This window comes from Bos mutus, chromosome 25, assembly GCF_027580195.1.
Source record: "Bos mutus isolate GX-2022 chromosome 25, NWIPB_WYAK_1.1, whole genome shotgun sequence".
NCBI lineage: Eukaryota > Metazoa > Chordata > Mammalia > Artiodactyla > Bovidae > Bos > Bos mutus.
This window is the reverse complement of record NC_091641.1, coordinates 22170243-22182398: the sequence shown is the minus strand read 5'-3', so window position 1 is coordinate 22182398 and position 12156 is coordinate 22170243. Positions and strand designations below refer to the sequence as shown.

At 47.5% G+C, this 12156-nt stretch overlaps 1 protein-coding gene across 6 annotated transcripts in view; it reads left to right on the top strand.

The window, feature by feature from the left end:
• VWA3A (von Willebrand factor A domain containing 3A) overlaps nt 1-10005 on the top strand; it is a 56267-nt gene extending 46262 nt beyond the window's left edge. For 2 of the 6 annotated variants that reach the window (XM_070362415.1, XM_070362411.1), the window contains 9 exons: nt 273-410; nt 1334-1442; nt 4174-4318; nt 5278-5422; nt 5835-5986; nt 6738-6861; nt 8116-8213; nt 8364-8429; nt 8517-10004. In XM_070362415.1, the coding sequence (XP_070218516.1) occupies nt 273-410; nt 1334-1442; nt 4174-4318; nt 5278-5422; nt 5835-5986; nt 6738-6861; nt 8116-8213; nt 8364-8415 (963 nt within the window). In that variant the 3' untranslated portion in view covers nt 8416-8429; nt 8517-10004. Of the gene's footprint in view, nt 1-272; nt 411-1333; nt 1443-4173; nt 4319-5277; nt 5423-5834; nt 5987-6737; nt 6862-8115; nt 8214-8363; nt 8430-8516 lie in introns of all 6 variants that reach the window. The other 4 variants (XM_070362416.1, XM_070362413.1, XM_070362412.1 and 1 more) reach the window with 4 other exon arrangements.
• Nucleotides 10006-12156: the final 2151 nt, after the last annotated feature.

Below are 12156 nucleotides of genomic sequence, written 5' to 3'. Positions count from 1 at the left end.
AAGAGGCTGATATGGAAATGGAGGAAGCCACAGGGTTCACTAGACAGGGAGTAAATAAGTGCTCAGTAAATTTTGTTCTCTGGTTCCCATATTTCTTTGCATCTCTCTCCTGCACCAGGGCAGGAATGTGCATGTGAGGTAATCTCAGTGAGGACCTGGGAAACCCCACATTTCAGATGACAGATTTCAAACATGAGGTTTTTGAAAGATGAGTCAATCATTCCATTAAGCCAAAATTACCCAAGATAATCATTCTTTCCTTTATTCCAAAGTGGGTAGCAAATTATGGGCTAAAGAAACTAAAGATGGAGGTCTCCAGATACCTTGGTCCCAACTGCACTCATCAAAAATCAGTACAGACGTCAGCATCAGCCAAACACTGCAGTGTCTTCCCCAGCATAGAGATCAATGTAAGTCAAGATTGGTTTTGTTTTTTCACTCCCAGCTCCTTTCTCTTCTCAGACACAGATGGCTGAGTGTGTTAGGGCAAAGTCCACATGAATGTATGAGCCCCAGCTTTTATTCCTCCTGCTAAGAACCCCAACCCTCCAAAGGGGGACTTCCCTCAAGGAATAGGATACACAGCCCTGTTGGAAGAGAAGCCAGCCCCTCAGAATGCCTGAGACCATGGTCAAGGTTCTAGGGACTCACTGGGGTGAGAATTAGTGACAGTTGCTGAGATCACAGACCAGTGGCTAGAATACTCACCAATAAGAACTCTATACCCCAATTCTGATGGTGGTTCTGTTAAGACGGCCAGAAACAGGGGTTATGGCAGGAGATCAGGGGGGCTTCTTAGTTTTGAGGTAGATTTTTAAATTTCTTTGACACTGGAACAGGTAAATTTAGTACAAAATTAAAATCTAATCCTGCTTTAAAAAAAAAACAAAACCCATTTTCTCTCCTTGCCCTTTAATGTGACATTGTCAACTGTAAAGCTAAAAATTATCCACCATCCAAGTTTCATGGAAGTTTAATCATGCTGCCTGCCTCCTCCATCCGAGGTCATCTTTTAATGTGAAATTTATCGACCTCCCATTCTGCCATTAAGGGTTTTCTATTTAAAATTTAGAGAGACTATTTTAGTTTTTAGTTATGACAGTGACCACATTTGGCACAAAAACCAGCATACCAATTCCCCCACACCTGCCTAAACCCATGCAGTTGATAGTTTAATAAAAGAAAAAAAAGCTTTTAAACAAACAAACAAAAATGAATGCTTTCACAGTGTTGCAAAAATTGTGAACCACAATAGACTAAAGTGCTCTGGGGGTGATGGGGATAAGAGACAGAGCTGGCAGGGGAGTATTTTTCTTTGCTTGCTTTAATCCAGGGGACAGTGAGACACATTGAGTGCACCCCCAGGGAAATGGAGGAGTACATTATACACCTGGATAAGCTGATGCGCCGCTACATCCAGAGGCTGCAGTGGCTGCTGTCTGGTGAGACTGCCCGCTGTCCTGGAGGGTGGGGGGCATGAAGGGCAGGGGGAGGACAACCCCAGGGACCCCAGGATCACTCCTTCCCAGACTAAGCACTCACAAACTGTCACCCAGTGGCAACATGACTTCTGGGTTCAGAGGTCAAGCATTGTGCTGGATAAAAGGAGGTGGAGCACGGACCAGAGCATCAGAGAGAACCAGGTCTGTCCAGGCGGCCTCCCACACCCCACCTCCTGGGTGTGACTGAGGGGCTGGCCCTCAGGAGCCTCAATTTAGCATTGATTGGGCTCCAAAGAACTGGTCCATGAAGGTAGAGATAGGAGGGTCTCCAGCAGAGAAGATGCTCCTGTTCTTCTTTACAGAGAGCGCTGAGGACCCTCTGGAGAGGCCAGTGGCCGGGCTGGCTGGGAGGGAGACTCACATCCCAGAGGCGGCTTGGGTGGGAATCAGGATGGTCTGAAGCATCATGTCCAAAAGGCTGGGTGGTTGGCTAGAACTGAACAGGAGGGTGTTTAGGCTTTGGGGCCTGGAGAGTTCCTGGGACAATATGAGGAAGCATCCCAGTGTGGGCCGCTTGGGCTCCTGTGCAGATTCATTAAGTCCAGTCCTCTGCAGTAGAACCTGGTATAAACAGTCCTTGGTCTGCCACAGCTCTCCAAAGCCTCTGGAGGGAGCTGCAAAGTCCCAGATGCAGCTGTCAAGTCAGAGGCTGAGGTGGGGCAACAATGAGATTGTGTGCACTCCCCACTCCGACACACACTTCCTGCCGGGAGAGTGTGAAGGCCAGCTGTGCAGTCGCTCCTGGTGTAGTACGAGTTGCACCTCCACATCACACGCAGCTACACACCCAACACCATCTAACACCTCAAAACATACCCAGAGGACACTGCGCTGATTCACTCATTCATTATTCAGCAAAGAGTGTCGTTCTCCTGCTCAGTGCTGGGGCGGTGGTAGAGGAAACACCCCACGTGGTCCCCGAGCTCATGGAGCATATGGTCCAGAGGAGAAGGATGTTACCCAAAGAACAGCAGTGATGAGTGTAAGGTGGAGACAGGCGTGGTGCAGGGAGAGGGGGCAGTGGGCCTGCACAGGGACATCATGAAGGGCTTCCCTGAGGAGGTGATCTAAAGGATGGACATCATCTGAGCAAAGAGAAGAAAGACTCTCAGGACGTGGCTGAGCTGCTCAACAGGGGACCAGGCTGAGTACAAAGACTGAAAGGAAGCTGGATTGGCTGAGAGTAAAGGGTGCATCCATCCCGAGAAGATGAAGCCATGGTCCAGATTTTATCTTAAGAGCAATGGGAAGACACTGAGGTTTTAAATAAGGGAAATGTGATCAAGTTACAACCAATCTCTCTGGTTGCTGTGTGGAGAGCAATTGTTGAGGGGATGGAGTGCAATCAGGGGAACCTAGTAGGAATCCAGGGGATAAGAATAGGATAACTGGGAAGGTTAGTGATGATGGAGACAGACGAAGAAAGCAGAGTTAGATTAGGGAGACAATCGCAGAGCTCAGTGGCTTGCAGGGTGTTCTCTTCCGCTGTCTGGTTCCCAGGGTGGATCGGCTGGCCTTTTGTGTGGGAGGCCCCCAGACAGCTGGCTAGCTGTCCTCACAGAACATCCCCCATGCTTTAGGATGGCTCCCCTCCTGTCCTCATGTGGCCATGAGGATGGCCAGAGAATATCCCACGTGAGTCCTGGAAGATTCCTGGGTGGTGGGTCCAGCCAGCTCAGGCCGCCTTTTCCTGGAGAGCAGTGAGCCCATTTTACAGCAGGTTTCTGTTTTTTCTACTCCTGCCTCCAGTGAGATCTGAGGTGTGATTCAGGAATGCTTGACACACCATCTTCTGCTCTTTGGCTTCCTCCGTGTTACTTCCATTTAGCCTTGGGGCACCAGAAGGGCTGGGGCTAGCTGTTGCCTTAAAATGTAGATCAGAGGACCTGGATGTGAATCTCAGCTTCACTGCCAGGCTGTGTGACCGTGGGCAAGTCACTGACCCTCTCTGTTTCCCCTTGGGATAATTCCCAAATCCTATACCAGCCTCTCCAGCTTTCTCTCTGTCCCACACGCATGGCACACTCTTCTCCCACTCAGAGCTTTTCTCAGTCTGTCTGCTCCGCACTTACCTTCTCTCCTTGGCCACTGCTCCTCATCCTTCAGCCGTAGATTGTCTGCTCCCCACCCCACATCCATCAGTTTCAGATTCTCCCCAGTGTGTATGCCTGTAAGTTTGTCAGAACCGTCAGCAGAGTGGTAGCTGTTAGTATAACATCTGTTTTCCTTTACGGACTGGCAGCTCCGTGAGGGCAGGGACCCTTCCTCATCTCCACTGCACTTTGCTCAGTGCCGGGCACACAGTGGATGCCCACTTGATTTCTGTTGACCAACGTGCAGACCCTGTGTTCTGTAACATTGCTTCCAGCCCCAAACTGTGCTGTGACATCACTTAACTCAATCACCTAACATTAGAGGTGAGGAAGCTCAAGCCCAGGGAGGTTATAATCAGGTAATCTCCGGCAAAGTCACAGAGGAAACCTTGACCTCCCAAAGCCCAGGCCACCGACCTGCTCTGCCTTTGAATGATGACCACTCTAGCAACACCACAGAGGCTATCTCCCCCTGGGTTCACATCCGATCAGGTGGTGGGTGTGGTATATTTGATAGCTGCAGTGGGAAAAACCACCCTCGCTCCTCCCTGGCCTCTGCCCCACCCACCCTGGAGCAGGCAGCCGCCGACTGTTCGGTGTCATTTTGGAGAGCAAAGTGTGCATCCTGCTGGACACGTCGGGATCCATGGGCCCCTACCTGCAGCAGGTGAAGACGGAGCTTACCCTGCTGATATGGGAACAGCTGCGGAAGCACTGTGACAGGTAAGAGGCAGGGGTGCGGGTGGATGTGGGCAGGAAGATCCAAGCGATAGTTCTGGATGCTTCCCTGGCCAAGACCACTCCCTCCTCATGCTTCCAAAGGGCCTGGAGGGTTCCTAACTGCTCAGCTGAATAGCGGGAAGGAACACTGCCTTCTACTGTAGAAGTAAAGTGGTTTTTAGAAATCCGTCTCAGGCCCAGTGACAATTGCAAGCAGATCAGAGGAACCACCAGGTCGCCTTGGATTGTGGATTTTTCAAGAGGAGGTTTTGGTGTGGTTGGTTCTCTCTACCCAGAAGGGTTGACCCCGGAGGGACAGCTGGAAACTCAGACCCCAGGCTGGGACTCGTTCTTGCCTTAATATTAAAATGAGCAGGCATTTATAGAGCTGTTTCCTGTGCCAAGCACTTTACATGCATGAGGTCATTCAGCCTGCACCATGATCCTGTTATTATCCTCATTCTTCAGAAAAGGAAACAAGGGCTTAGAGATTAAGGCATTTGCCCAAGGTCATATAACCAGTAAGTAGCAATTACTGAGTGCGGATTTAAATCTGTCTGCATCTAGAATTTTCACCGTGTACCTTCTCAAACTTGGTTGGTCTGCAGGGGGCCCAGGGCTTGCTGTAGGGTCTTCAGGGATAAGCATGTGTCCTCATGGAAGTTACTCCCCCAAGATCAAAATAGACTGCGTGCATGCTCAGTCGTGTCTGACTTTGTGACCCTATGCACTGTAGCCTGCCAGGCTCCTCTGTCTATGGAGTTTTTCAAGCAAAAATTCTGGAGCGGGTTGCCATTTCCTCCTCCAGAGAATCTTTTTGACCCAGCGATTGAACCTACGTCTCCTGCATTGCAGGTGGATTTACCACTGAGCCATCAGTGAAGCCCTCAGTATAGACTGGCACATGCTAAAAAATCTCTTTTTCCTCTCTCCACCCCTCACTTTTTCTCCCTGCTCCCCAGTTTTAACCTGCTCAGCTTTGCAGAGGGCCTACAGCCGTGGCAGGACACTCTGGTGGAGACCACAGACGCAGCTTGTCACAAGGCCATGCAGTGGGTGACCTGCCTGCAAGCTCAGGGGAGCACCTCAGTCTTGCAAGCACTCCTGGCAAGTTCCACCACCAAGCCCAACCCAGAAATACTGTCCTAACTCCTAATCCTGACATTGCATGATGCTTTAGAGTTTACAGAGAGCACTTTAGAATTTACTAAGTGTTCAATCATTGCATCTTTCCAACAATCCAGTGAGAATGAGTTTCTCGAATTTCTGACTTTATAAATGACGACACAGAGGCTCAGAGAGGTTAAGTGACTTTCTTGGGGTTAACCAGCTCTGGAGTGAGCTGAACTCTTTTTCCTAAACTTCAACAGCTTCCTGGTCTGTCATCAGGTGAAAGGGGAGGCTCACAGTCTTAATGACAAGTTGGTGGGATCCAAGCAGACTTGGGGACAGCAGGTCAGTGGTTTCTGCATCCTGGTTGGCCCCTCCTCTGAACCAGACCGCCTACGTGCTCTTTCAGAAAGCTTTCAGTTTTCCTGATGTAGAAGGACTATATCTCCTGACCGACGGGAAGCCAGACACAAGCTGTAGTCTTATTCTCAGTGAAGTCCAGAGACTCAAGGAGAAGAGAGACATCAAAGTGCACACCATCTCCCCGGACTGCTCTTGCAGGTGGGCAGTGAGGAGGCGGCCGAGTTGCACCACTTAGCTACCACCACGTGTCTGAGGGGCACGTGGCCGTGAGCTGAGCCATCCTGGGCCCAAGTCCCGTGGGTCAGCCACTAGGAGGCCCCTGGGCAGGCATTGCACCAGAGGGAGAATCCCACTGAAACCCTGCCTACCTGTCAGCAGGGCATCCCAACTTTCTCCAGTGTGGAAACAGACTTGTACCGGTTCCCAGTCACATGCTGTGTTCTCCCACTTTGTCTTTCTTGGGGGCACATTTGTGAATAGGGGAAAAAGTTTAAAGTAGCTATGGCTATTTCCATAAACAATCGCCATAGAAGAAAGAACATGTGTTAAACAAGAGAGATTCAGCTCCTTCTGAAAAAAAAAAATTTAATGTAATTGGCAAAGCTGTGATTACTTACATTCATATTTAATCTCTCTGTCCAAACCATGAGCTCCGTAAAAGGCACACTGTCTCCCTGCCAGGCCAGACACATAGTCGGCCCTGGATAAATTGAGGAATGGGGCCATGTGCTCAGAGGGCGAGCCTGACACGGTGAATACGATTCACACAGCAGCACCACTGCCACCCAAAAACCATCTGGGAGAGCGGGCTTGTGATCCTGACACGGTCTCAATGGCACACGGCCTCAGGGTCCAAGACCCATCACCCCTCTGATGTGACTTCTCCAGGGGCTGGGGGCTCACAGAGAGCTCGGTGGGCCTGGCCCCAGCCCCCTGTTCCTCCCCACAGGACTGCGGCTAGCTTCTTGAGAGACCTGGCTGCCCTCACCGGGGGGCGCTATCACTGCCCTGTTGGTGAGGACTCGCTTCTCGAAATGCAGGGCCTGCTGACCAGGGGCTTCATCCACCAAAGGGTAGGTTGTAGAGCTGCTGGGTGAGTTCTGTTGAAACGGTGCAATAAATACAATGTCAACAGGTGTGGTTTTTTCTTCCTAACCAACAATTAGCTCTTTGTAAATTACCTCTTTTAATCCTACCAACCATTTTTGTACTCATTTAACAGATGAATGAACAGGCTCAGCCAGGTTTAGGAATACACCTAAAGTCAGAGTAAATGGTAAAGCTGGAGTCCAGACATCCATGCTCCTAAGTTCTATGCTTTAATTCCTGCATGTTTCTGTCTTCTCACCATAAATTCATTAAAGTACAGATATTCAAATGTGTGATCTGTTAAAAATAAATATAGTAAAGTCAAAGATTTTATCACATATATGGAATAAGATTTTACAACCTGCTAGAAAGATTATGTATCTATTCATACTTTCTAGGGATGTGCTGCTGTGAATTATAACATTTCCAGGCCAACAAATCCAGTAGAACAATCAACAAGAATTCTGGATTTTTTTTTTTTTTAATTAAAGTTTACTGTCACAGGACTTGGCAAAATTTTTGAAGTTGAGTGCTTTGCATGATTTCTTTGTTTAAGTAACAGTTTTGGGGCAAATATTACTAATGATATAGAGGTCAGAACAAGTAAAAGTAATAAATATTCATCCATATCCTACACAGGAAAACACACTTGATGATATTGGGAAGGTTCTCTGTTTAATGCCTTATCAAATCAGATTCTTTGAATAGTTTCTGGGTGCAGAGTGGGACCTTTGCCCACTACTGCTTCCAGGGAGAAGGAACACTTTCATCTCTCTTAGATTCTCTTATTAATTGTGAGAATTTTTATTTTTAAGGCTAAGCTCTGGAATTTCAATAGTTGACATAAGAAAAAGGTATGTCTGTGGAGCTGTTTTACTAAAAGAAATAGAGAAGAGGCTGGATAGGTTTTACTGATTGACAGTGAGATAAGGTGTATATACCACTTCTGTTCTACAGGGCAGAGCAGTGCTGACTTCAGTGAAGTCCAGGGCCCCTCTTGGTTTCCTCTGACTCTCAGACATCTTATTGCAAAGTGTCCCCTTTACAGAAAGACTGCCTTGACATATATTAAGCTCTCTGTCCCTGGAAACATGCAAGCTGAGGCCCACAAGATTTCCTGCACTGGGAGGAAGGCGGCACTGAGTTCACTCTAAAATTCTTCTCCTGAGATTTTGGATTTTCATGTCCCACCCAGTCATTTGATGGATCTAACTTCGGACTCGTTTCCCTCTTTCAAGGATCCTGCGCTGCCAGTATTTGAAGGAGATGATTTAAGGAGACTGGCGCAGGAGATCACCAAGGCCAGAGGCTTCCTCTGGCAGGCCCAATCCATCAGGTATGCCCTTCAAGCAGGCCCTCCCCCTGCCTCATAGCTCTAGCCCACCCAGACCCTGGGCACCACCCCAGTCATGACACCCTTGCTCCAAGAGTTCCTGCTTTCCAGGCCCAAAAATCTGGGCATCTTCCTTCATCTCCTGTTCACTAGGTCCCAACTCCAGAAGAAAAACAACCCAGAACCGAAGGTCACTCTTATTTAGAGAAGCATTCTCAGGTAAGGGGAGGGGACAAACCCTGTGCGGGCCAGGCAGCATGCTCTGCTTTGTGGGGAGGGATCAGAAACAAGGATTCCTCTACACAGAAAGGCCATCCTACAAAGAACCACATCTTGCTGTGAGCACAGGGTGCTCCGGAAAGCTGTAACCCCCAGATCAGCATCATCAGACACCAGGACTCCCTGGAAGCTGCAAGAGGAAAGCTGTCTATCCCTGGGTCCACCCTAATGTTCCTGCCTTGTCCCCAACAACCCTGTACTTCAGTCACAAGACTGTTCCTTGCCGGAAGTCCTGCACCAAGCCCCCTGTTTGGAGCATCCTTCTGCCACCCTCTGCCTGGTGACTCCTTCTCATGCATCAAGGCACAGTGCAAATGACATCAGGTTCTCTGTGAAGATGCCCCTGGGATCTATCAAGAGCTGGGAGCCTCCAGCCTTCCCCCCAAAGCATTCTGCCCCCTCATCTCTCTTTATAGTGGTGGCACTTACTACACTTAGTATGCCACATCATGCTTCCTGGCTTCTTCGTCTCTTCTCCCTGAACATGAGCTCCCCCAGGACGAGGCTGGTGTCCTAACCATCTCTGGGTCCCCAGAACCTGCCACATGGCAGACACGTGGTACACTGTGAGCTCGCAGCTTAGTTATGAGAGCCCCGCTCTGGAGACCGGCCAGATGGGATCGTTTCAGCCTCGATCCTCTTGCTCTGTGCTTTCCCACCACCTTAGTCCACGGGTGCAACACAGACTCAGTGTCAGCCCATCCTGGAGGAAGAAGAAATAAATGAGTCTCACCGCCACCCCAACCCCTGCTCAACCAAACTGGACTGCAGTCTGCTCTGGAGCCCAATCCAGAGCAAATGCTTGGCTCAAGCTTGTGAAAACTGGGCTAGATCTGCTGGGCCAGCCCCACTGTGTACACACGAAATGAATATGTCATGTATTACATCATTGGGGGTCATTTCTAAGACACGAAAAATTGCTTTTATTTAATTAATAGGATCAAAGCTACTTTTAAACTGATGTGATCATTACGGTGTGTGTCTGTGTGTAAATTTTTGGTGAGATAAACTTTATTAAAAGACTCATCTATGTTTTAACTTTTTTTTTTACAAGAAAGTGGTATATGAGCTTTTCTATGTAGCTATGTTTATTTTATCTGCATCTTTAAAAAAACTGTGATCATGGTCTTTCTAGTATTTTTTATACTTTTAGCTCTTATATCATGTAACACCTAACTTATTTTAGATATTGCAAACTTACATATTCAAATTGTGTGCAATTTTTATTTTTTCTATAAAATTAAAATCACACTTTAAAAAAAGACTCATCTCTAGATATATGAACTCCAAATCAATAAGATAAACATCTTAACTTTTTTTAATGGACAAAAGTTTCAAATATAAATGAAATTTATGTATATGAAAATAGGTATATATATAGGTGTTCAACAGCCTTATCTATCAGTGAAATGCAAAATAAAACTACAGTGAGAACCACCACAACACCCACTAGAATGGTTAAAAATAAAGACTGACAATATCAAGATAGGGAGCAACTGGAACTCTCACATGTTGCTGGGGTGGAAGTAGGGCAGTGTAAATTGATCCAAGCACTCTGGAAAACTGCTTGGCAATTTTTGCTAAAGTAAAACATATGGAATAAAGGAAATTTTACTAAAGTAAAACATATGGACTTCTCTGGTGATCCAACGGTTAAAAATCCTCCTGCCAAGGGAGGGGACACAGGTTCGATCCCTGGTCCAGGAAGATGCCACGTGCCACAGGGCAGCTAAGTCCATGCACCGCCACTGCTGAAACCCACGCCCTAGAGCCCATGCCCCGCAGCAAGAGAAGGCCACCACAGTGAGAGAGTAGCCACTCTCAACTAGGGAGGAGCCCCTGCTCTTGGCAGCTAGAGAAGTCCTGCGGGTAGCAACAAAGGCCCAGTGCAGCCAAAAATAAATTAATTAGTTAAATAAAGTTTTTAAAAAGTATGCTTCCTCTCTGCCAGCAATTCCACTCCAAGAGAAAAAAGTGCCCACATTTGACAAAAGACATATATAAGAATGCTTATAACATCTTTATTCATAAGAGTCAGAATGTGGAAACTAATTAAGTGCCCATCAGTGGTAGAACGGACAAATAGATTGTGATACATATTTGCAGTGGAATACTACACATCAATGTAGAAAGAATGAACAGCTATATTCAGCAAGCTTTTATGAACAAATTGGGCAAAAGAAACTGGACACAAAAGGGCACATACACTGTAATCCCATTTATATGAAGTTCAAGAATAGTCAAAACTGGGGGCTTCCCTGGTGGTCCCGGGGTTAAGACTCAATACTTTCACTGCCGTGGGCCTGGGTTCAATCCCTGATTGGGGAGCTAGGATCCCACAAAGTGTGCAATGTACCAAAAAAAAAAAAAATAGGCAAAACTATTATTGGTGATAGAAGTCAGAGGTGATTACCTTGTGTGTGTTGGAGCCACAGGGCTGTATCTCAGTCTGGGGGTGGCTACACTGATAAGTAAAAATTCATCAAAATGTTTAAAAACACAGTTTACTAAAACTTGACAAGCCATGCCTTTGGCTAGGCTCTGTACCGGCCCAGGGAGACAGCAGTGACTACAGTCCCTGCTGCCACAGTGGATATCAGTCTGGTCTCTGTCTTGGACAGCTGCCCTCCACATCATCCCCATCCGTGCAGAGAAAACAACCTGTGGTCACTGTATTATGTCACTCAGCCTGTCGAGACAAAGTACCACAGACTGAGGGGCTGAAGTGTTGTCTCCAGCTCTGGAGGCTGGAAGTCCGAAATCAAGGTATAGTGCTCCCTCCGAAGGCACTGGGAAAGGCCTGGAACAAGCCTCTCTCCTGGCTTCTACCAGTTCCTTGCTTCTGGCAGCAGGCTTCCAATCTTCCCATGATGCTCTCCTCGTGCACATGTCTGTGTCCAAATTTCCCCTTTTTACAAGGATGCCAGTCATACTGGGTTAGGGCCATACTCTAGTATGACCTCATCTTTAATTACATCTGCAATGACTCTTCCCAACTAGGTCACATGCTGAGGCACTGGGGCTTAGGACTTCAAGGGTGACACAGTTGGACTTAAGGGTGTTCAATTGATGAACTTGAGGGTGGCACAATTCAACTGTAACACCTGTTAACAGTTGCAAACTATGCTTTTCCTAATGAGACTACACTTAGGCCTGGAGAACAAGAGTCCTCTGGCCCTGCTGGTGGGAGAGGAAAGGCTGGTCTTTGCGAATGGAAGGACAGACCAGATGCATGGTTTGCAAAGCAGCAAATCACAGGTCTTGGGACTGAATCCCAACCTCTCATATTACAATGATAACAGCTACCATTGGTTGAGTGCTGACTGGGCAGGCATGATACTAGGCATTCTGTTATGGTACCTTGTTAGCCACAAAGTCTCACAACACCACAGCTGTAAAATACACACCAGTTCTGGTTTATGGATGAGGAAACAGAGCCCTGTAGCTGCCCAAACACACACGAGAAAGTGACAGAGCCAAGATTTAAACCCAGGACTGACCCCAGATGTTCAAGCTGGCTTTAGAAAAGGCAGAGGAACCAGAAATCAAATTGCCAACATCCACTGGATCATCAAAAAAGCAAGAGAGTTCCAGAAAAACATCTATTTCTGCTTTATTGACTATGCCAAAGCCTTTGACTGTGTGGATCACAATAAACTGTGGAAAA